This window comes from Triturus cristatus, chromosome 2_2 (assembly GCF_964204655.1).
Source record: "Triturus cristatus chromosome 2_2, aTriCri1.1, whole genome shotgun sequence".
Taxonomy (NCBI): Eukaryota; Metazoa; Chordata; class Amphibia; order Caudata; family Salamandridae; genus Triturus; species Triturus cristatus.
This window is the reverse complement of record NC_140582.1, coordinates 522,981,676-523,007,843: the sequence shown is the minus strand read 5'-3', so window position 1 is coordinate 523,007,843 and position 26,168 is coordinate 522,981,676. Positions and strand designations below refer to the sequence as shown.

Here is a 26,168-nt window from a genome sequence, read left to right as displayed (position 1 = left end):
ACCTTTGTGATGTGCAAATGTGGTAGGTGAGAGTTCCTCCCCACGTCAGGTCAGAGATGGCCCCTCATACCAACACCTATCTTCCCTTTGTATCACTGTCTGGGAGTAATACTCAAAGACCGACTGCCAGCTAGACATGTGACCCAGGGTGTAGGCTGCAGACCAGTCGCTGATGGCATTACTAGTGGGTGAGGGTGCGGGGTCGCATGGGGAGGGGGTTGTGCAGGGGTTAGGGGGGTCAATTTTAAATATAAAAAAAAAGGGAGCGTGCGTTTGACTGGTTTGGTTGGCCATGGGGCCGACCAAACATTCAGCGCCCTCAGAGTGGGCAAGCCACTCCTCCCCTGCTCTACAGCATGACCGACCAACCAAACCCTTCTGTTATCTCACAGTGCGAGAAGCAGAAACATAAAATGGTATTTATAATACCATTTTATGCTTCTGCTTCTCGTACTGCGAGAAAGCAGTGGGGCGACGCTTCTCCGCGCACATGGAGGAACCACCCTTGCTGCAGACACCAATTGGTTAGGACAAGAAAAATTGCAACTTTCTAAAAATAGGTATTGACCCTGGGCAACCCAGTATTCCCCCAAGGAACTGTGTAATGTAATCTACAAAAAATATATGTTCCTGGAGGAATTATTTATGCTCAACTAATTTAATTAAATTAAGGATTATCCAATGACATCAACAAAATACTCATGTACAATACCAATGACGTACTGTTATACACATTAATATATTTATAAGGATTGAACCATCAAAACATCATATCCATTGCACCTAATTACAGTACAAATAACATTTTGTATACAGCAGTACATCAAAGAAACAACACTGAAGCCACCTTATGATCCCTATATTACCATTCATTAGGTTTGGGGATCCTAGGAAGCGCATAATTCCTCCTAACCATTCAGGTCCGAGACACCACGGTCCGTTAGATACAAATCATCACAGTTCAACTTTAAATGAAAGGGCTGAAAGCACCATGTGGTGTCATTAATAATGTTAAAGAGGACAGACTTCCGATGTTTCAGTTTCAAATGGCACACCAGGTCCGCAAGACCATCCTCAGAACTCACTGTTTAGAAGGAGTGAAGCCTTTAAGTACTGACACAAGCACCACAAAACACTCAATGGAACAATGAACTAACAATACATCATAATATGCATTGCTTGCGCAATATCCATCACCAAAAAAATTGAGATAGAAGTGTTACTTATGAAGAACCCAAGTGTTATTGATAAACACCTCCACGTGGTGCTTTGAATGCAGTATTGAAGTCTCTGTGAAGCATGCCCTCAATTCAGCTGTAGGGATGAATAGAGCTACTTTTCCAGGGCTTTAACACATACTAATGATTATGTTGGGAAGAGCCACCAAGTGGTAAGGACTCTATAATCATACAAGCTCTCCCCCTGCCGCAACTGTTCTTTCCCTCCAGCACATTTGGTTCCAGAGGGCTTTAGAGAGGGCCTGGTGACAGGTACCTGGAATCCAGTAGCCCCAGACTTCTAGGTCCTAGGTGGGATTAGGCAGGCTTGTAGAGCACACAGACCCGGAGGCCGCAGGACGCAGATGGTTGTTACTGTTGCTGGCAGGATGATCAGCAAGGGAAATATTGGACTTTCATTACATGCCCCCTTAATCAAGGGACGCAGTAGAGGTTAGGAGGAATTCAATGTAGTCACGGGTGACCATATGTGCTACTACCCACCATTCACCAAAAGCCTCAAGGCAATGGCTAGAAGCCATGTTGTTATGCTGAACAGAGGCTACTTTGCGATTCTAAGTTCTGGATTCATGAAAATCAAACTATCCTTAAAAATGTGACACATCTGACCAAACTGAGGGTGGGCCAGTACAACCCAAGACATGTGGCATACAAGGGATGAGGCCTGAAAAAGGTGAGGAAAACAAAATGTAACAATTTATATTGCTCGAGTCCCCCTGGCATGGGAAGATTGGAGCTCAGAGTACCCGTAGTTATATACCAAGAAATCCAATGCTCCCTGCACACGAAAATTATCAGAACAAACAAGGTTTCTTTCATGCTGAGTGCACTGGTAATGAAGAGAAGATCTCCAGAGGACATTCCAAGATTCTTGGAAGGAACGTAAGATGTACTGGATTGCTTTAGCAGTAGGCAATGGGAGACTCCAACCCGCTTAGCATGATCGAGCCATTTGCAGAAACGAAAAGCCCCAACCAGGGTTGTGAATATGAATATAAAATGTCAATGTACAAAATATGTGCAGAGAAGCTTTTGCAGGCCGAGAGTACCAGGCTTCTTGAGGTGAGAAAGACAGGAACACTGGGAATCTCACACTAATGGAAAGTAGTTTTGTAGAATAGATTTGACACGCATCATTAGTCAAATTGGCGCTTTAGTCCAAGCCATGGGGGCAAAGGAAGAAAGCTGGGAGGACAATAGGATTTCAGATCGTCAGCTATTACATGTGGTACTTAAATAATAACTCAAAAGACTGAGGCAGTCCCAGAGGATCTAAGAGATATATGGAAGAAGTAAAAAAGCATAAGGATCCGATGTGAGGATGGAACTAAATAGTGAGTCACCTCACGCCTAACAATAGTAGCAGACATTCCTTAAATAGGTAGACAAGCATTGGCAATGCCCATCAGCATTACATATGTGTTCCCAGACAAGCAAGACCGATTGGCAATGCCAATGCTTGTTTTTGCATTATGGCTCTGCTGCACTGCATTACCCGGAGTCTCTGCGACCAGGGCTTTTTTTCTCTGTCCCAAGAACCCACTGCAACTGATCGTTTTTGCTCTCATGGTACTTTGGAAGTGCAGGTTTGATGTGAGGTGGCACAGTGTACTCTCCTGAAGATCTGGCATCGTACAGACATACAAAGGGCTAATGCTCTGCAGAAGCCACCACAGGGTCCCAAACCTACAGAACCGGCTGTAGGGCTCACTTTAAACCCATGGAGAGGTGATGGGATGAGAATGATTCTTTGGTGCTGGCACAAGTCCTGAGCTTGCTGTGTCATATGACTCGTTTTTTGTTTGCTGTGTATATTGGTCACTAGACATGAGGATTCTTTTTGTCAAAAATGTACATTGGCATGAATCAGTTTCGTTTGATATTTAGAAGGGCCTCAAAGTAAACTGACATTTTTTGGCTGAAAAATGAGGGTGGGGAGAACATCGACTTGTGGAAAAGTTTTGTTTTAACCAGACATAAGACATTCGGAAAGCAGTGCAATGCATAACAATATACAAAAGAGGCTTCATTGCCACCTAGACCTGGCAGGACTCAGCCTTTGGTACTTTACAACCTCCCAAAATATATCTTAAGCTAGCTACGCCTTCGGCAGCCAACCACCCCGTCAATATGATGAAAAAGGACAGGGTGTAACAGGGGAACCAACCATCAAAGATCCCTAATTTTCACGGTGGTGTACCAATGTCTCACCAGACCCACAACATCCCATGTTCTGTTGCATAACTAACAGAGCTTCTGTTGTTAAGTCTAGCACTTTGTAGTGTGCTGCTCTTGTGGGTACTATGGCCCAGACCAGTATGCATGGATGAGGACTGCTTATGGGCTTATGTTCCATCTGCCCTATCCCTGATATTGGGCATTAAAAGGGGAACTCGAGCTTTCCTGGTTATATATTTACAGCAGCATCAAGCCAAACCGGGGCCTTACCTTTCCCTGCATCTTTAGTTAAATGAATAACGTGAAAAATGGCCAAATCAGCACCGTTTTCTTTAATACATTGATCAGTTTGAAGTTTTACTTTTGACCACCACTCTGATGACTGACACATCTGCATCTCTCGGCTGTTCCAGCCATCCCGTTTCTGGGGACGTTTCTGGCAGGATGAGCCTGTATTCTGGGGTGGATCTTAACAGACCTCTAGCTTATTTTTAGAGCAGGGCTCAAGACAGAAATAACTCTTGCTGTGCACGCCTACCATTGCACCCTCTGCGACTGATGGGCCATCTCCCTAGTGCGCCACCGAAACATGAAGCAGAATTGTAATGTTATGAATCGTTATATTATGCCATGCTGTGTTCCATCTTTCCATTGTAATACCCTAATTGGAAAATAGCCATTGGAGGGGTGTCAAAAAAAAGACACACTTCACATCGATATATTAAAATTCACAATTATTACAGCATATTAAAATCCTTCACAAAAATATATCCTCAATCTAACATTCTGTATACTCATGTTTTGCAAAATGTGGGCACCAGGACCCATTTTATACATAAGCCCAAATTTGCACCAATGCACACCTTTCAAAAGGTGCGCCTGGTGCAGACAGGGAATAGTGTGCCCTATTATAATGAGTGCGCTGCCTCCAAGGTAGGCGTGAACTTGTGCTGCCTTGGGGACAGCACATCAGTCAAAGAGTGCTCAGAGATCCCCCTGCAAGCGGGTTCAGTGAGTGACTGCAAATGCTTACAGGGGAATGTCTGGGGGTGTCCATAGTATCCACTTTTTCCTCCAGGGGGCTGTCCTCAGGGGGCCCACTAACAGTTTGCCACCTTTTTGTGGCTCACTGATAGTGTATCTCCTAGGGGCATGTTTGTCTTTGCACCCCCGTCCGTAATATGGCACGAGTGCAGAAACAAAGTGATTCCCTCATTTGCATGGGGTCAGTCCCATTAGCGCTGGCACTACATGTGCACCAGTGCTATCAATGTTACAAAAGGGGCTGCACAAACGTCTGCAACCCTTTCGGTAACACCAAAATGCCATGGGGATGTACATAGCGGGTGCACTTGGCTGTTCCACCCCCAGGGCCCTTCGCGTAATACGGCACCAGGTCTCGGAAGGACCGACCACTTAGATGAACTATTTTTACTTGGGGTACATTGAGCAGAAGCTGGTGCTTAGACCATGGTACAGATAGTTCTGCTGGCGGAGTCTATAGATGGAAGCAGATACATAGCATCACTAACCATCCAGGCAGAAGAGAACTGGATGCTTTTACAATAAAATGGGGATAGTTACAGAACGTTCAGTAATCCATGTTGCAAGGGGGGGGGCTGCAAATGAGTAAAAAGATGTCAAACAAGCATAATACAAATTTGGGCAAGAATGAAAGTTGGAGAGATGAGCGGAAGCCATGCAGCTCTTTAATGGCAGGGACTGAGCCTACTGCTGTACATGTACATGTCATAAGTGTGGCAAAAAGTGGAAAAGCAGTAAAAGTTCGCAAGCTAAACAGAGAGTACTCAACCTTTTAGGGTTCAGATTTCACCTACTCCTGCTAGGCTAAAGGAGGCCAGACTTTGAGTAATGGTTCGCTCCCAAAGATCCTCTGATGCTCAAAAGCTTCTCATGGGGGGATGAGGGCCAAACAGGTCACGGGTCAAACGTTGGCAAGATTGATACACTGCACATGCCCGAGTGAGGAATAAACTCTATATAATATTAGTGGTTCCTGTTGATCTGTCAAAATATTATTCTGAAGTGCAATCAATGCCATAGAAAATAAAGTACATCAGCGAAAAATCAGTTTTTCAGGAAACATCGTTCTTGGTATAATGTATGTTGCATCGATTTTAATAAACATAGGTCCAAAAAAAAGAAATGTGATGCACAAAACAAATTGTGCAACAAGATGGTCCGTGGAAGTAAAAAGAAACACGATCCATGGGCCAGATGTATTAATAACTTGCTGTAAAATACTGTAAAACTTGGAGGCCATCACAGGGGTGGTGGCCTCCTATGATCAGCAGACCACCATGTCTGTGATCACATTTAAACAAAGCAAACTGTTTTTTAGGTCTGATGTTAGCCACAATCTTTTGATTTGACTAACATTATTAGTTGTGGCATTAGCCAAGACCTTTTGATTTTACTAAAATGATACTTTTAATATACACTTACTTAAAGGGACCTTCAAACATCTCTCTTTGTTGTGTCTTTCACACTCTGCTTCTGCCCACTACAGCATACAGCATAGGGAAATGGGTCACCCTAATTCAGCCATTGGCTAACTGCACTTTGAGTGACTGCATTTGCTGCTCCCTCAGAAAGTGCTCATTCACGCACAAAGTAGTTCCCTTCAGTGCCAGTCTTTTCGTTTATACTATTATTACTTTAGTGTTGCCTCTGTGTTTAGAGCCTGGTGTAATAGCAGGACCTTTCTTTGAGTTATCCATGTTTCTGATGTGAGCATAGGGCACATGCCAGTGTTATCAGTTCCTGTCTCCTGCTAATGGTGTTGTAAATTCCTTTTGAAGTGGCCTTTGTTTATTTGACTGCTGCTGTTTCAGATCATACCAGCTTGGGTCTGTTTGAAACTGTTTTTATAAGCTACACTCCTGTTTGGTATGCTGGTATGCATTTTAATTGAGGACCACAGTTATATTTGTAAACTAATTTATTCTGTATGTATTGTTTGTATGGCTTTCTATTTTGCTTTCAGTTCTCTTGTATGTCATGCTTATATATTTATTTTTTATTTTTTATTTTTAAAGTTTTATATAGCGCAAACATGACCCTAGTGGGTATTTATTTATTTTTATTTTTGGAAGTTTTATATAGCGCAAACATGACCCTAGTGGGTTTTAGAGCGCTCTACATAATAGTTGAGAAACCCACAAGGCAATGATATAAAGCAATAACAAGCTATATAATGATATAAGGCAAAGACCATAACAGCTGGTTAAAAAGACAACAAAAAGACGTAAAAGAGGCAGGCAATGGGGCAGTATGACTGCCATGAAAACAATGGAAGTGCAGCGACAAATGTGGCCCTGGGCCACCTTGTGCATCTGGACCTGGGGGTGCTTGCAGGGGGGTACAAGATGTGCCACCCTATAAATATGCACCCCCAGTTCCTGCACGGTGTGGCATGTATGCTACGCTGTGCAGAAAGATGCAGGCGACGCTCTGAGAGAAGCGGTCTGCCTGATTTGGTCTTTTATGAGCCTGACAGACCGCCGCTGTCAGACTGCTGCAGGACCGCCCAACAGACCAGGAATAAACTCCTGATCTGGTGGGTGGTCACACCACGGTTTTGGCAGTTTCACAGCGGATGGCGTGTTGCACGTTCTGCTGTGGGACTGCCCTAAGATTCAGACTTGGAGTTTCAAGAGTGTCTATCGTTAATCAGCCACAGTCTTTCTTCCAAACAGATGGTCAGAATGGAGACCACCTTGCATTTTAAGAATATTTTAGATCATGCACGATAAGTGAGCTAAGGCCACAAGAGCTGAGATGAAGGACTTAAAAGGTGTGCCTGCCCTTGCATTGGTCCAGTGGGGTCCAAGAAATCCCTGACAGCTTAATGCTGTTCACTCTATTCTGTGATGTAAGTTTAAAAGTTAGAATAAGATGACAATTTTACTATATTTAACATAGCATTAATGGTTTAATGTTTGTTAAAAGTGTACACATTTCAACAATGCTCATTCTGTAGTGTTGTGCGCACACTGACTGCGCTCTGAGATCAGTTTAATTAAACCAACCACGTTTTATTTCAACAGCCCTTTGATGACAGTTCTCCTGCTCTGCGACGCGATCCACACTCCATCACCATGCAGAGGACATCCGCAAGCGCCCCTCCAGGCAAAACAAGGAGACTAACAACATATGGCAGCGCGCATTCAGAAAACACTCATTCCCAACAGCCTCTTCCAAGTGTCTCGCTGGTAGAAAACCCAACACGACTTCCTGCACGAGCGAGGACTGCCAAGTGCAGCTCTTACAAATGGCTCCCAAAATCTGCGGATGCTGCCGCCAGCAGGAGGAGCCAGCAGACGAATGCCCAAGAGACTTCGAAACAAGAAGGTAGGGCATGCGAATGTGCAGTAACACGCTGAAGCCTCGCATTGTGCTGAGATTATCTGGATATCAAAAGTTCGATTTTCGTCCATAAATACAATCTTTAAGGAAGCACGGTCTTAATACACCGGGTGTTTGCTGATTCACAAAATGAAAGGCTTGGTGACCACAGGTCACTATGTACAGAAGGCACATAGCGAGTGGCTGAAGGCCTCACAACTCATAATGTGCCCCTTGGGAAGCAGTGCGGTTTGGAAGGAAGCATGCAGGGGGCACCACCCTCATTCTCCCAAATCACAGCGCCATGTATTGGTGGTTTATGGCCACAACTAATTGAATAACACATTCGAAAAGAGGTGGCATCCACTTGCATAGTATAAGCTGCTCTGAGTCTCTGCTCTCAGTTTGTGAATGTGTGTCGTCAGCATTGGGGTGAAGTCAGTGTCCCAGGCATCGAGGCTTGCTTCCCAAATGCCATTTGCGGATTGCCTCTTTCATTCCAGCCCCTGCGCCTCTATGGGACATTGGCTGAAATTTGAAAAGTAGACATTCTGTGAATGTGTATGCTCAAGTGGAGGTCTGCAGTCCATCAGTAGATGCACCAATCATTCCGTGAGGTTCGCGAACAGAATCCTGCCCCATTAATATTAATGGGACAGGGTTCTGCGAATCTTATCAAATGGCATTTCACACAGCGGGAGTAGAACATCTACCACAGCAAAATGAAGGTCTAGTCGCAAAGCAGCTCCTTGTAAAAATCCATACTGCTCAGCGATCTAGCCTTCAGTGTAAAGGGCCTCTATATTGCCCAGAAATGTACCTCCAGTGTTCAAGGCATATGTTATGAGCAATTATTTCTTGCTACATTGTTTCTGCTTTTGTCAACATAAAAGAAAATATGTTCTTTAAAGTTTCAGATGCTCCATTATAGGGTAAGTAGGAAGATGGGTTGGTCGAGAAGGCTGGTAAAGTTTGTGCCTAACCGAATATTTACCAATAGGTTTTTTCTAAAGACAGTGAAGGGGAGTGAAAATGTTATGCCTCATTCCTCAGCTATTTGCATTTGTAGATCTGATGTATGCACAAATACCTTAATTTACAAGCACAAACGCCATTTTTGAGTTTAAACTCGTTGGTTTTGCATTTGATAAAGGATTTACTCATAAGGTGGCCTCTTGGTGAGTAAATCTACTCCTTTCGGTGGCGAGCGTTTTAGGATGGGAATGCCCTTGAAGTTGTGCACACCCACAAATATCCCACTGTGCACACCCACAAGCATTCCATTTGTGGGTATTCACAGATCATTTTCCAACACCTTCCCATTCTGAAAATAGACAGATTTATGTCTGTAAAGGGCCGGTGAAAATCCCTTTCTAGATTTGGAAATAACCCTCGAAATTAGAAGGTTTATAGGGGCAAGAGTTGACCCACCTGTTAATCCCGAACCCCCATTTTCTCCTCTTTCGTCTTTCTTTTTCCTCGCTCTCCGACACCCTTGAAGTTCTCCCATCAACCCTCCCTGCTCCGTTATTTCTGCCCTGGACCTCCTTACTTCCAAGGTTTCCAGCCCCTATCTTCTTTGTACAACACTCCTTCATCTTCATCAGGCCCGGTTCTAGGGGGTGGGCCAGGTGGGCCAGGTCTACCCAAAGATGAGCCTGGCCCACCCAAACATGAGCCTTGGACCTCGCAATTAATCTGCTACCGAGGTACAACAATAACAAATGTTCAGATAGCTGGAGATTTATGATCCTGGCGGAGAGCAGCCATTTGTCTGTTGGTCATTTTTAATTGCAGATAAACTGTATTTTATGTGGGTAGCCCAGTGGGCTACTGCCTTTGTCACAGAGATCCTTGTGTTACTTGCAGTTCAGAAGTTACAATCCTAAAATAGGCCAGTGACCTCTGAACTGTCATCAAAGAGCTGCATACAAACTTAGCTTTTTTGTGTTGTGATAAAGTTAGAACTTCCCTGGTCTTTCATTATTCTAATGTTGCTAAAGGGAGTTTGTTTTGGCAGATATACATTTTTATCACTAAAGCCAATCCGCAACCACTGGAGTACTCTTTAAATCCTGAGTTTGTGCTTCTCCAGACCAAACCATCTTAAAATATATTGCTCACCAGCATGGATGACGTGATTCCTACACCTTGTAATCCTCATTGGCTTATGTGACACTCCCTGTAGACTGATTTACACACTTGCATGATTGATTGTCTCTGTATAATATGTGAGTGATGTAAAGTACTGTGACACCTTACACTGATATGAGTAACGCTATACAACAAATAAAATGCATATGCGAGAGGGGCTACAGAGAGATGAGGGACACTGGTGGAGGGTGGCAGTGAGGGAATCCGAGGAGGAGGTAAAGGGGGGGGGCTTTAGAGAGATATGGGGCACTGGAGGAGGGTGGCAGTGAGGGAGTCTGAGGAGGAGGTCATGACGTGGAGGGCTATGGAGCGATGAGGGGCACTGGAGGAGGCTACCACTGAGGGAGTCTGAGGAGGAGGTCATGGGGTGGTGGGGGGCTACGGAGAGATGAAGTGCACTATTGGAGGGTGGTAGTAAAGGTATCTGCTGAGAAAGAAATCATTGGTGGGGCACCAAAAAAGACTTTCGCACCAGCACTAAAGCCAGCCCTGTCATGGCCTTTCTGTTTTTGGTTATTTAATTAACAGTTGGGTCATTAGGGCAACTGTGGAACATACTTTAAAGTGCATGATAATTACATTTACTGCTATATTCAATGTTTAAAGATTGAAGCTGATTTTACTAATGTTTTTTTCCGGGAACAATGAAAGTGGAGCCGGATGGTGTTTGGTATGGGGCTGGGGCCCAAGGTCAGTTGTGAGATAAGGTGCACTGGAGAAGGGTGGTAGAAAAGTGGATAATCAGGCCTGGAAGGGAGTGCAGGACAGAGTCCGGGTCAGGTGGAGGTAGTAATGAACAGGGATCCTCCCTGAAGGCTCGCAAAGAGGGAGCCCGAGTAGTGTCACTTGCCTGAAACTCCCACCTCAGAAACCTCCTCTTCCCATCAAATGGACATTACATGGAAAAAAAAACACTTTTTGAGAGTGATAAGATTTAGAAAGAGATTTGGAAAACAGTGCATTTTACTAGGCTTTGTTAGACTAAGAAGAGATAAAGGAGGGCTGTGAAGCAGGCCTGGCTCGACATATAAGCAACAAATTGGGCCTGCAGTGGCCCACCCGAATGCACCCTTGGCCCACCCAAATAAAAATTCCTGGAGCCGGGCCTGATCTTCATGTAGGAAATATATAAAACCAGCTACTACAATCTGCTGCACAAAATTATATTGCCCCTTTAAAATGAACAAACGAAACTGCTTACTAGACTTACATTTCCTCTCTGTTCAAAAATTGAGATTATGAGGAGTTGCATGACTGGCATTTCATTTTGGGTCTGAACCCTCTGTATAGCAAAAGCCTGCTAATGGACTGTCTGATTGGAGTTTCACAATCTTAGATAGTTTTGGCAGGAGGTTTTGACGAATTGGCTATGGATGTACTGAAATTCTCTAGGCACGGGAAGTTTCCTCTCAGGGGGCAATGAATAACGAGAAGTTGTTGGACAACAGTAGCACTTTTTTTCGGTCAGTTCTATTTTATAGAGATATTCTTTAGTGAGTCAAAAAATAGCAATTCCTAACGGGATTCTACAAGGACAGGTTGCTTGAGCAAGATCATTTAGTTGAGGGCACAGGTAAGAGCGGTGAGGTGGGGGTTGGGTAAGTCGATACACAACAGAAGAAGTCAAATTAAATTAAAAAAACACAAATCACTTACCTTGGCTCGCTGCATCACCGAGTCTGCGATGTGGGGAGCACAGGCGAGTGCAAGGTAAGTTGTTTTACTTATTTTTTAAATTAATTTTACTTCTCCCGTCATATGTCGACTTACCTGACCCCCACCCCGCCTCACCCCTCCTCACCGCTCACCACTCTTACCTATGCCGGCCGCTACTGGTTGAGGGAATTTTAGGGAGCAGAGGCACTAAAGAGGGCATGTCAATTGAAGAAACATGGGTGTCATGTGTAAGAAATAAATCTGCCAGCACAAGGTGGGAGCGTCCCTGCAGACACATACACATGCTTTAGTTGAGCTTCTGCAAATCCATTACCAGGAAGGTTAAACTGTGGCAAACCAAATGTATCCCTTAATATCCTTGTATCACTCCTTAGCTATGTGAATAAAGCTTTAGTAGTGTGGGGCAAACCAAATGTATTCTTTTGTAACCTTGCATCACCCTTTAGCAACTTTTAGGAAGAGAATAGATGTTCAGGTGTGAAGAATTCAAAAATAAATTGAGTTAAAATTATAAACACGCATTGGCAAATGAAACACTCTTTGCATATCTTATTAATAATGAGATTTTTTCCCCGTAAGTTTTAGCTTGGTGAGCAGCTGTACAAAATAAGTTAAAGAAACTCCGTAAAAGTGTTATGACTTGTTTGAGAAAGGCAATATATTGTGCAGTAACTGGGGGTAATATAAAGTGCTCCTGTACCTTCAGGTGAACTTGGCGCTATACAAAACTGCTACATGCTATTGTTTTACACTTCGGGAGTCATCGGGGTGTACGTAGAACTGACTGCAAGTTCAACAATAAAGTGATCAAATTAAACGTGCCTGAAAATGAGGAACTGTGGACATCGTCTAACTACAACAAAATCAGATGCGTCATCTCTGTGTTAAAAATACAGGACGCACTTCTGGTGCCTTGTGGCTACAGGAAGAGCAGTGCATTTTGTGGGACCTGCTTCTGCCCAAGAATCTCGTTCTGCATTGTAATGTAAGGAATGCTATACAGTGTGGCACTTCCTGAAGCGCGGAGCTAAAGTGAAAATTGTGCTTGGCTGTCTACATACGGGTCGCAGTCTTCTATTAGTACTATTGCTATGGCAGAGATGGCGGTGCCGCTGTGAGCTTTGTGAGAGTGACCGTGGATGGTCTCGCGCTGGCCTCGGCGGTGTTTTACAATGGATGCCACTGGAATGGCAGCAGGCGTACTGCCACTTTAGATTACTTGTTTTAAAAGGTCTGTCCTGGAGATGTAATGTTAAGCTTCTGCACAATTCTGGAGCTGTGCGTTCATGGACAGTAGAGGGATGGTACATGCATATGGATGGGCATATGAGGTGTTTGAAGACAGAACAGACATAGTAACAGGCTTCCTTGCAAGGGTGCATCCACCAATAGTGCAGTGGGTGCAGTGACACTAAGGTCCAGCGTCCTGAGAAGCCCTTTGAACTCGGAGTTTTTCTGTATTTTACTATACAACCAGCAGTCATGGGGGAATGTTCCATACTTGCAGGCAGTGCCGTCTTAATACATGGGCAGGCTGGGCAGTTGCCGGGTGCCTCACGAGCATAGGGGCCCCATGCAAACCAGCATTTAACATTAATTTTCAGTTATTTTTTTTATTCCTGTGAGTGGTTGTGTAGGCAGGGCCCAGTGCACTGCTTTGCCCGGTGCCCTATAATGCTGTAAAGAGGGCCCTGCTTGCATGAGGCCCTTTGCATCCTTGCTACGCTACCGCATCCTGATGGGCGTATGAGGCCTTTAATAGAGTACAATAGGTAGATGGCTGCAGGCACTTTTGCAGGAAGCTGGTATTTCGAGTAATTTTGCAATAGGACTGAGATGGCGACAGGAATCCTCTGAGGTGTCTTACAGCACCATGCGGGCTCCATACGGACAGGCCTGACAGGAGCTTCACATTGGTGACGTTTAGGCTGTAAAAAACAGTCTGGGCTATTTGATGGATACTTTTTTACCCAAGCCACTTGAGGGGCACATGACATATGTGGTGTTATTTTTTTATGAATGCGATAAGCGTCATCATAAACATGGCATTTGTTTCACATTAGGTACAATAATCCTGCAACCACAGGCCCGCAGCTCAGTGAGGTGGTGAAGTGATATAAGGGACACAAATATGATGTGGTTCCCAGCTTCACTGGTGGCGGCTGAGCTGTCTGTCTGCTTCACTCTCTTTGTGTGCAGCTGCAGTGTATTCACTGCCCCACCTCGTTTCGATCTCTTTTCTAAAAATGTCCCTCAAGCACCGCAGCACGGCTGACCTGGATAGGTTATACGGAATGCGGTGCCTCTGCAAAAGCCGAGGATCTGTACTCACATCAATGCTGGGAGCAATCGCTTGGAATGGAGGTCAGTTCGTAGTCCTGTGCTTCTTTGTTTAAATAGACAGGCGTGCATGTAACATGCTTGTGGGAACCAAATGGCTCAGGAATTAGTCCATTGGTAGCAACAGTCACTAAGGAGAGGGGCCTGGCAAAGGATTTCAAGGCAGTATATTTTACATAAAAGTATACTGATGTTAGAGGTTAAAAACAAAAATAAGAATAAAAATAAGAGCTAACTCAGTGTGCGGATGTGTGTAACTGAGTTGGGTGATTGAGTCTGAGTACATTGTCCAAAGTTAACAATGTTAATGCAGGAATATGCACAAACAACAAAGAGTGTACGGTTACAGTCACAGCGTCCATGCTCGGTGTTCAGGAGAAGGGGCAGACCTGGCCTCCTTACCGTTTAATTTGAGAGTAGTCAAAGTAAAAATCAAAGGTGGGGAGAAGGGGAGATTGAGGCTCTCGGAAATGACCCATGGTGTGAGAAAATGGCTCCAAGTAATTAACAAGCACTGTGTAGACAAAACATGAAAAAAGTTCATCAAAAGTGGATGAAACAGTACTTGGGCCATGTGAAACAGATAAGAGAAATACATGAGGAACAATAGGAAATAGTATGCTACAGCCAATAGAAACAGAGGAAAAGTAAGTGGCAAACATATGAACCAATGAAAAGTAAGGGCGGGATGTAAGCCTCTTTTTAAGACTTATATTAAATACAATAAATTTCTCAAGCACAAAGCAAGCACTGTGCAGGCAAAACCTAAAAATGCAAAGCCGCAACCAAGTTGATTGGAAATAAACATTTATTATCCAAATATCAAAAGAACCTCAGGTAAAATTGAATAGTGAATACTATAGAAATATAGTTGTCAGAAAAATAAAGAAACAAGCTGGGTTTTATGAAGAGCAGATTAGGTGATAGCTTTGAATAATAATACTAGGCTCATAAGGACTAGAGACATGACCCCTTCTAATAAGGACTTTAAGTTACATTCACATTTTAAGCCCTCATCTCTGGCATATCTAGATTCCTTTGCAAAACCAAGCAAACCTGTGTATAGCCATGTGTTAGACCTGGCTTGTCCATCAGGTTTATCCCCAGACATTTTGCTTTTTGGCCTCCTGTTTTAGATGCTGTTTTTGTTGGTTTTATGACTCTGGGCACTTTACCACTGTGGATCAGTGCTAAAGTGCATTTGCTCTCCCTGTACATTTTTATGGATTGGTGATTCCATGATTGGCAAATTTGATTTACTAGTCAGTCCCTTGTACAGTGCACTGGGTGTGCCCAGGGCCTGTAAACCAACTGCTGTTAGTAGGCTTGCAGCACTGATTGTGCCACCTACACAAGCTGCCTTGCAAATAGGTCTCAGGCCTGCCATTGCAGAGCCTGTGGGCAGTCTAGTACTGCCATGTCAACCTAGCAAGTGCACCCACTTGCCAGGCCCTAACCTTCCCTTTTGCTACATGTTAGTCACCCCTAAGGTAGGTCCAAGGTACCCCTATGGTCAGGGTGCAGTGTATGTGAAATGTAGGACATGCCCTAATGTATGTGGCATGTCCTGATAGTGAAATACTGCCAATTCCGTTTTCACTATTGCAAGGCTACCTGTTCCCATAGGATAGGATGGGGAGTTTGCTTATAACATCTTACAAACATAACTACCCTAGGAACAAGGTAGGGAAATAAAGTTTAGTATGCCTGAACTCAGAATGTTAAAATGCATCTTTTAGTGAGGGTGATTTATACATTCTGTGTTTGAAAATACCACTTTCAGAAAGTAGGTATTTTCTTGCTTAGTCATCCAGTGCGCCTCTGCTAAGATGTGTATCGACTGTCTGGCTTTGGAGCGTGAGATAGTCCTTGCAATAGTGAAAATGGAAGTTAGCAGTATTTCACTATCAGGACTTGTAAAACACACCAGTACATGTCCTACCTTTTAAATACACTGCAGCTAATGGGTGACCAATGTGTAGTGAAAACGAAGGTTTGGGCCTGGCAAGTGGTATACTGGCCAGGTTGACATGGCAGTTTTAAAACTGCACTCACAGACACTGCAGTGGCAGGACTGAGATATCGTTGCAGGGCTAATCATGTGGGTGGCACAATCAGTGCTGCAGGACCACCAGTAGCATTTGAATTGCAAGGCCATGGGGGCACACACAATGCACTTTACTAGGGACTTACTAGTAATTCAAATATGGCAATCATGGATGACCAATCCTAATCATAATTTACACAGAGGTCACATTTTAGCACTGAACAGCAGTGGTAAAGTGCTCAGAGTCCTAGAACCAGCAAAAACGAAGTCCAGCAAACAGTCAAAGAAACAGGAGGCAGAAGCAAAAAGACAGGGGAGACCATGCCAAGGATGCCAGGTCAAACAGTATGGTTCCTGCAAAGCTTATGCAAAACTCATTACAAAATGTGCATCCTGGGTAAAATCTAATTACATGTACACTAGTTCTGGTTGTTCATCGAGACCTGTTTTAGTCATGTTGCATTTGAACATCCATTTATTCTTGGAGAGGCAAAATGGGATCAAGCTCTTTTCCCTGAAAATTGGCTTTGTACACTCCAAGTACAGTCCAAAATATGCAATTTCTTGTGTGCCCAGTTCAGATAGCAAATTTTGCATTTATAGGTTAGCATCTTGGTGGAACCTTGTGCATTGGAATGGGAAAAGGAACCCTACCTCTGTTTTGTAGTCGTCGAGGATTGATATGAGCCTCAATGTGCTTGTATACGCTTGTTTCTCTTGCAGCATCTTTAAAACAAAAAATGGTTTGTCAATTTTAAAATCACCCAAAGTAAACTTATTCTAATTGCTATCAATTACTATTAGTTCTTCTCAATTGGATTACCAGTGATAGTAAGAACACAGTATCTTACAAGTTGATTGCTTCTCAGTTGGTGTAATAAGTGCCCATCAAGCAAAAAACAAGGATTTTTCCACAATCTCTTAACCAGTAATTTTGTAAGCAAAATTCCTATTCTGCATTCATCCTTTTGGTGTTTGAAGATAAAAACAAAAGGGAATATGCATAAGCATATACAGGGTTTGTTGAAAATTGGAAACACACTAAACAAACATTCTGAATTTAAGGTGCAATAGGACACTATTGGGAATCAGAAATGTTGGTGCTTCATCATACCAATTTTAGTTCTTTATGGTCTTTTAGACAATGATGCAGTCAACAAAAACAAAAAAATGCAGAAGCTTAGGGCTTTCAATGGAAGTAGCTTACAAAAAGACAGAAAGATGAGCCAGGGGTGAATAAAAAAGAGAATTGCTAATAAAATATGGTGTTGTACCGGAGGACAGGCCCAAAGAGAAAGCACATTTAACTGAGTTGGGGACATCATCATTGCACTGAATGAAAATGTTGAACTGGTGACAGTGGGGTCTTGGCATTTGGTAATCACTTTAGGCAACCACTGAAGAGAGTGTAATTTGCAATGTGATTGCTTGTTCATTTCTGTACTGTAAGAGGGTAAGCTGAAAGTCACAGAGCATGATATGGCAACATTCACAACAATATTCAGGTTAAAGTATTTGCATATCCTGGTTCTTTTAGCAAGGTTAGAAATTTGGAGAGGTTACTCTCCCCAAAGTTCACAATGATACAATCTGTACTGCTTTCTGTGCACCACCTGTGACTATAAGTCCTACGTGGAGCATAAATGCCCTGCGGTCTGATTTTCCATGCTTCTGCCTTGGAATATAGCCATGTAAAACTTGTACTCCTTAGACCATTTTTTGATTCCACTCTCCTTTTGCCATTCATAAGCATGGCGATCCATTTGTCCAGGATCATTCTTTTTTTTTTAATGTTCATCTGTTAAAAGCCTAGGATTCCTTGAGTTTTCTCTATCCTCTAATCATGATCGTCACGATTATTACTGTGGGTGGGTGATAAATTCCACTCCACTGGCGGAGTTGGCGAAGAGTTCTGGCTAAATTCTGCCAACTGTCACGTGGCAGAGTTTTTTCTTACTGGCAGATCGCCAACGGTAAGTTGGTGAGCACGAGTGACAATTGTTGTCCCCTACTGCGATTGTCAGGCTCTAGGAGGGCACCCGGCGAGATTTTCCCTGCGAGGGCATTCGTGGGCAGTCATGGCTGTTCATAGTGAGAAAGTTGCAGATCGAGTAGAAAATCTGCTCTGGCGGCACCAAAACCAACTTGAGAAGCAGCACCCTCTGGTGTGCTGCATCATGCTGTTCGTGCTGATTTTTCAGTGCGGAACACGCTACCAGCGCTAAAAGTCAGCGCGGGCCACACAACATGCTGGTTTCCATCTGTTTGCGAAACTCTGAAGAATCTCATGGAGTTTACATGTAACTCTTGGAATACTGCAAAGTCAAACTCCGCGAGTTCCACTACCCCTAATTATTACCCTGCCATCTGGTTACCTACCCTCTGTGGTTTCAGCAGTTTGGTTGAGTAAATCATTCTGGTTTATAGATTTAACAATAACAAGGCTCTCTGATACAGCCCTATGTGACAAAATGGTGTGGGATGAAAAAAGAGATATCAGGCATTATATAACAATTTGATTATGCACTTACAACTCCACAGTATTTGATAGAAGCTAGAATTAGATGGCAGACCCTCCTACATGCTGAATATACAATGGAGGCCTAGGTCACCCTCCTGGAAAACCATCACATGGAATTAATATAAGCATGTCTCAAGTTCACATATTTTAAAATCCTGCATGGATGGTACTGGTCACCAACGAGGCACCCCAAGGCAGGTCTTACCCAGAATGATATCTGTTAGAGATGTGGCTCGCATGGATGTGTCCTCTTGCATATTCTATGATCCTGGCCGAGACTGACAGACTAATTGTGAGGTTTGCCGAGGGCCTATAGGCCACAGAGCATCATCCCTTCACACCCTCGTACATAATACCATAGACGTAGAAAAACATGTCACCTCATTGACAACTTTAAGAAAATGACTCATTTTGCTTGGTCATACCCAGGTTTGGTGGACTGATGGTGCTGGGTTTATTGCTCTGTGCACTGGGATCTAACCAGACCCCAGCGCATGCTAACATGGCGAAATTGGTTGTACTCCAAATTGGTATTTTTAACTTACCTATAAATTCCTAGTATATGGCACAAAATGTACCCAGGGCCTATAATGTAGATGTGGCTAGTAGAGTGCAGCACCCATTTGATTATAGACCTATCATTGCAGCCTGGCTGGTCAGATTTAAACTGCAAATTCGACCTGACAAAATAGCCCCTTTTTGCATTTGATGTTTTCCATTTAAATATTAATAAATCACCCCTAAGTAGTCCTTACTGCCAATAAGGCAGAGTTCCTGGTATTTGAAAGTAGGACATCTCAAATTGTAATGTTAAACAAGTCCCTACAGTGAAAAAGCCCCAGAAGCTGTAGAAGGACAGGATGTTCCTTGCAGACAAATACGTTACTTTACTACATTTAATAATGCTAGTTTCGGTTGAGAAATATAATTTTAAGATTCCTTTTAATAGTTATTTGAAATCCAATTCAATGGTAGAATACATTTTTTAATAACTATTACAAACAAGGTACTTTTAGAAAGTTCTTTTTTTTTCGTGTCTATAGCCTCTGGAGGCCCATTTCCAAGCGCTCCACTGTTAATTGGTGGCTGAATGGCCTCCATGAGGAGGTGTGAAAACTGTTCCTAGAGCAGGACAAAGGGCTTCAGGGTGGGGAGGTGTTTCTGTTCCCCTTGCAGGATGACCATCTGGGATGTGCCCAGGAACTTGGTTTACATTAAAGCGGCCTACTCTGACATACGCAATGTTAGCTGACACCTGAGCAGGGCCCTTCTCTGTTTCAAAAGTCAGATATGCACAATCATAGTGGGAGAAGAGCTGCCCCCAGAACTGGTTTGAAATGGCCATGGAGATGGGGTTGCTCATTTCTCTGGCCACACCTCTGATGTAGGCCCTTAGGTCAGATGTACGACCGTGGAAATAGCACATCACAAATTGCGAGTAATTTGCGACTCGTAATTTGCGAAACGCTATTTCCAATGTACAACAGTGTATTTCACACTGTTACCGATTCCCAATTGGGTCGCAAATTGAGAGCCTCATGAATAATAATAAGCCTCTCGCAATTTGTGACCCCATTGAGAATGGCAGGCCATCCCAGGTATGGTGGCCTGCTGGGCTCAGCAGACCACCATGTCCGGGACTGCTTTTAAATAAAGCAGTTTTTTTAATGCAGGCCGTTTTCCTTAAAGGAAAACGGGATGCATTAAAAAAATAATTGAAACGTTTTCGTTTCATTTTCTAAGGACAGGCAGTGGTCTCTGGGACCACTGCCTGCCTTCAAAAATATATTCCCCTGCATTTGCAAAGGGGTAGGGGTCCCCTCGGGACCCCTTCCCTTTTGCGAGTGCATTACCACCCTCTTGAAGAGGGTGGTAATGTGCAAGTGTTTTGCGCCTGCAATTACGGACTCAAAACATTCTTACATAGGGTTGCACTTGCTATTAGGAAGGGAACCCCCCTTCTTAATAGCGAGTCCGCAAAAATTTGCGAGTCGCAAAATAGGATTTGTACATTCCACATGCTGTTTTTGCATGCGCAAACGGGTTTGTAAACCCATTTGCGCATGCAAAAATGGTCGTACATCTGGGCCATAGGCTCTACACAAAGGAAAAATGGTTTCACCATCTTGGATTTAGGTAGAAAGGGGTACTGTGGGTTTGTTTGCTCTAGGACACAGAGGAAGTACTGCAAAATTGGGTAGGGTAGCCCCTGGGAATTTGTACCCTATTAGTTATGGAGGGGGCAGAAGTCACCCAACAATCAACAAGTGCCAGGCATAAATGTAGCACCTGCAGTATCCTATTCAGAACACTCTGGACCTATGGAAGAACTAAAGAAGGACTTCATGTGCTGCTTTAGACCTGTGAGGAGACCCGAATGGGTTCAACCTGCTTCCACTTGTACCAAGGACTGAGAAGTGGACTCCAAGGGTCAGTTGGCTGACTTCCTGTTAAGATACAGAGACATAACAAGCTACAAGAAGCCCTTTTCCTGAAGAGCCCAGCTGACCAGTTCTAAATTGACCTTCTTTGCACCAGGCTGGTTGCTACAGCTGGATTCAGTGTTGACCTCCAAGTGCTGTCCTGCGGCCCTTGGCTGTGTATTACTCCTAACATCCTGAGCCATCTGGGATTTAGAAACTATTTGGCTTCAAAGACCTGTGGAGGACCGGGACAAACCTTCCAAGATGACTGACCAAGGTGCGTTTCTACTAGGCTGTAGATTCAGATTACTAGTGCTCTGAGCTTTGTGGCAACATCAAATTCTTTTCAGCTGGACCTTGCAGAGAAGGTATCTAGCTTTGTGGACCCCTCTGTGGCTACAGCTTGCAGACTTGCCCCGCTGAATGAACCTGAGCCCCAAAACATGACTAAGTACGAATGTAGAAACGTAATTAGGCAAAGGCAACAGAAGTATCTGGCCAGTCAGAGGATTGCCCTGGCCAAGAACTTTGATATTTCCAGCTCATGGTTTTCCCTTGCTAAACCACCGGGCTTCACCAGGTCCTTGTCCAATGTCTATCTGACATTCTGGATCCCTTCTCAGATAGAGCCTGCTGCTTTACCTTGCTGTAGGACTTTGACTTCAAACAAATCTCCAACTGGATCGAATCAGGTTGGTGTATCTGACCCAGGCTCCATCGTGGTCAGCCTTAATTCACGTCAAGGTACCCGTCAGGTGCAACCAGATGACTGCAGGTGGTGCTATGTGCATTAAAAAATTTAAAAATTCAGATCCCCGGTTCCCCTTTTGGGATTTATGTCATTATTCTTTCATTTTGTTCATTAACTCATTCTCTGTTTTGAGAAATTGGAGTGGGATTTTTATTGTGTTTTCAACTTTTTAACTGTTTTGGTACTTCTAATTGTTTCACACATTTTCTTAAGTTAAGCTTGTCTGCTCTATGCCATAGCTACCAGAGGTGGGCTCAGGTTTAAATTACTGAAACCTTTAGTGGACCTCACAAGAATTGTGACATTATTACTTGCGGTGGACTCCAATCCACACCAACTAATAACCCACTTTCTCGCAATGACCTTGGAAGGCCACTGCATTGTCAATGGCCAAGATTTTTGTGCTATGATCCTGGGGAGCAGAAGATACTGTATGTAGCCTGTGCCTGAGATACTGTGAAGATGACCACACATAGGAACTTGAAAGACTCACCACAAACTACCCAGTAACCACCTTATAGGGTCTTACAAGAGCTGACTCCCACTAATGTAGGATTAGCTGATTCCTACTGTAAACATGTATTCTCCACTCAAGCATAACCCTCCTGTTATGTTATGTTATGTTATGTTAAAGGCATTTATACAGTGCGCGGCTACTCCGAAGAGTGTCCTGGCGCGTACCTACGATGAAGACTGACAGCTTCAGACAGATTATCTGAAGAGGTGTGTCTTCAGCTTCCTCCTAAAAATACTCGAGGAGTGGACAACGTGTGGATCCACCGAAAAGATCCACCGAAAGTTGATTGCAAGCCATAGCACCCAGAAGGGACAGGGAACTACCACCGGACCTTAGTTTGTGGGCCCTACGGACAATCACCAGTAGTTTGTTAGAAGAGAGAAGCTGCCTGGCAGGGGAATAGAAACCAAATCTGGATTGCAGGTAGGCCAGGCCAATGCCATATAACGCAGATTGCACTGTCACAAGGGCCTTGTACTTCACCCTCGCACCCACTGGTAGCCAGTGCAGATCATTAAGATGAGAACTGACAGTTGCCCGCTTGGGAAGGTTGAGGCACAAGTCTGGCTGCGGCATTCTGGATCACCTGCAGTTTCTTAAGCAGGTAGGCAGTCAGACCAATATAAAGAGCATTGGCTTATTCTATGCTGGAGGTAATCAGAGCTTGGATAACCGTTTTCCCAGCATAGATGGGGAGCAGTGGGAGAAACGTTTTGCTAGATTTCAGAATGCCGAAACAAGAGCCAGATAACCTTTTAATCTATGGGACAAAACAAAGTTTATCATCTAACCAAATACCAAGGTTTTTTACTGGACAGTCATGGGGAAGGTAAAGGAAACTTGTCTGGCCAGAAGGTGCATCAGAGCTGCGGTGAGCGGTTCCCAAAGAGGAGAATCTCTGTTTTGCCCATGTTGCATTTAAGTTGTGCTTCAGCTAGCCAATGAAAAACAGCAGAGAGACAGGCTTTGGCCTGGGAGCAATTGGTCCCGCTGTGCTTGTCCCAAGACAACAGCAGCTGAGCTGAGTATCATCAGCATAAGAGATCACTTTGGCCCCAAGATCTTCGGTTAACTGAATAAGGGGGAGACAAATAGATGTTGAATAAAAGAGGGCTCAATATTGAGCCCTGAGGAACCCCCGTGTCCAAGGTTTAGGGAGGGGCTGCAAAAGGCAGGATACAGACTTGCTGGGATCTATCCACCAAATATGATTTACACCACTTCCAGGCTAGACCATCTACTCTGAGAGTCCGAAGACAGGTCAGTAGCAGGGCATTGAGAACCGTTTTGAATGCCGCAGAAAGGTCCAACAGAACCAGGGCAGCCCTGCCACCCACATCAAGGGACTCCCGAATAGCTTCCAATATTTCGACCAGCACCGACTCCGTGCTATGCCAGGCTTGGAAGCCAGATTGAGCTGGATAGAGATGTTTAAATCTATCACCAAAAGCCAGACAGTTGAGTATTGACCTGTTTTTCAAGAATTTTGGACACTGACGGAAGAAGCGAGATCAGACGGTAGTTGGAAGGTAGAGAGGGGTCCAAAGATGATTTCTTGAGAAGAGGAATGATCATGACCTACTTCCAGGCCTAGGGAACCTTACCGTTGGCTAGCGACAAATTAAGAAGTGTATTAATGGCTGGGTTGATGATCTCAGCTGCCTCAGCCAGCAACTTGGACGGGCAAGGATCCATAGGAGAGCCTGATTTAAGTGACTTAAGTACCACTAGAGAGTCCTGTAGAGAAAAGGCCTTAAAGGTCACTAATTTATGTTGAGGGATCGGGATCTTCGAACTAGAGAGGTCAACCGCTGCCTTCTGAAGGTTGACTTGAATAAGTCTAATCTTATCCGTAAAGTGGTCAGCCAATACCTCGCACCAATCTTGCGATGCCGATAAGGCTCGACTTTTGGCATTGGGGTACTTTAAGTCTTTCACAATGGAAAATATTTCGCTGTCTTTTTTGCCCGACAGGGCAATACGCTCCTCATAGTATCAGCTTTTTTCTTTTACAAATGGCAGCATAGTACACCTGTTGAGCCTTTTTAAGATTCTCTTTGTCAAGTGGGCTATACTTATGCCTCCATTTACGTTCAAGCTGCTTTTTGTCTAAGAAGCCTGAGGTGGCAGCAGAACCAGGACTTGGGCGGAGATTTTCTGCTGCCTTTTACACGGAGAGGGGGGCCAATTGATCGACCACGTTAATGAGCCAGGATTGGCAGCTGCCTAGGGTCTCCTCAATATCACCAGAGAGCACAGAGATGGACCCGGCCAGTACCTCTCTAAATTCCTCAGGGTTAATCCTATTGAGAGCTCTCCAATGCGAGCTAAAGGCCTTATTACCAAGAGATGGGTTATGAAGGATACTCCGTGAGGATTTAATGAGAAAATGATCTGATCAAATCACCGGTAGGGGAGGTTCCATAGATAACGGCAAATTAGAGCATACCAGATCCAAGGTATGGCCACCTTGGTGAGCAGAACGAGTAACCTATTGCTTAAGGTATATCTAGTCTAAGGATTCGAGAAGTTCCAAAACCTCCCCTGAGTCACTGTTATCAACATGAAAATTAAAATCACCAAGAATTAGAAATTGGGAGTATTGTAGCACCAGTGGGGTTATCGCAGTATCCAGGGCTGCAGGGACTGAGCGGACCAGGCCGGTAGGTCTATAGGCCAAGACCCCAACCACAGAGCAATGGGGGAGGTTTTGACACAGAAGTCAAGAGCCTCTGCATCCGCATACTCATTAAGAACATCCCATTGGCAATCCAAATCATTACAGCACAATTGCTAAGCCCCCACCAGGGTCCCCTTTGCGGTCGAGCCAGATGATTCTAAAACCATACGGGATGGCCAGCTCAATCAACGGGCTGGAGTCCATTGATAACCAGGTTTAGGTGATAAATAGGAGGTCAAGAGGTTCATCGGTGAGTAGGTCAACAATATTCTGCATGTGCTTAGGTACAGAGCGGGCATTAATCAGTGCCGCTCTCAGCGTATGAGTACGCTGATTGCCATGAATCTGTCCTCTAATAGGGAGCAATGGAGTGTGACTCGGCCAACCTAAAGGAGCATGATCTACAATTTCTGGTGCTTACCTCTGCAAGGTCCCTGTTGCCGTCACAGCAGCTCTTGTTAGGGGCAAGTTGCAGGAGTTCAGAGCTACTGTAGATACCCTAGGAGGCCTCTTAGCGCACCCAGAACAGGCAGCGTGGCTGGCGCTGGCCACATCCGGGAGGCTGACAGGCGCAGACGGGCTTGCCTAAGGCACACCAGTGGCGTACCCGCAGCTCTTGTCTGCGCAGTGGGTGCCTATCATATCCTGGCTTAGTTAACAACTAGAGCGCGCCAGACATAAGATGGCGGCTCTGTCAGGCACACCAGGAAACAGAGACTTTCCCAACTTCCCAGCACCACCCTACACAGTCCAAATTCAGTGCAGTGAGATCAATACAGAGACGGGTGCGCAAACAGATAGGAGGAGGGTAAAACCGACGTATTAACAGGTACAACAATAAAAGGCTTAAAAGGCTAAAAAAGGCAGGAGCGAAACCTCCTGATACTGATTACACTGAACAGACCCATGAATCATGTAACCTCTCATTACCACACTTATTGTACAATCATAGGTGTTTCCTTTTGAGGAGCTGACCATAGATAATTATCCGAGAATGAGACATGAGTAGGATTGGATTGTCATGACCATATAGATGTACTAACCCTGAAATGCTCTTAATGTATACGTTGCCTTGAGACCCATTTGTTTCAAATCTATTATCATTTTGATTATATTTAATATTATTTGTGTATTCATATTACTGCAAGAAAATGTAAAAATGAAATGCTTATAGGCTCGTTCTTTACTTGCTATAATAATGGGGTTGTGTTTAATTCAGATACCCTAGTTGTGTTGGGCCATGAAGCTTAATGCAGACCTATATTATTTGTTTC

At 44.1% G+C, this 26,168-nt stretch overlaps 1 protein-coding gene across 6 annotated transcripts in view; it reads left to right on the top strand.

Annotated features, from left to right (window-relative positions):
• Nucleotides 1-26,168, top strand: part of IQCM (IQ motif containing M) — a 1,338,699-nt gene that overhangs the window by 380,400 nt on the left and 932,131 nt on the right. For all 6 annotated transcript variants that reach the window (XM_085641647.1, XM_085641643.1, XM_085641646.1 and 3 more), the window contains one exon: nucleotides 7,487-7,790. In XM_085641647.1, coding sequence (XP_085497773.1) covers nucleotides 7,538-7,790 — 253 coding nt within the window. In that variant the 5' untranslated portion in view covers nucleotides 7,487-7,537. The remainder of the gene's footprint in view (nucleotides 1-7,486; nucleotides 7,791-26,168) is intronic.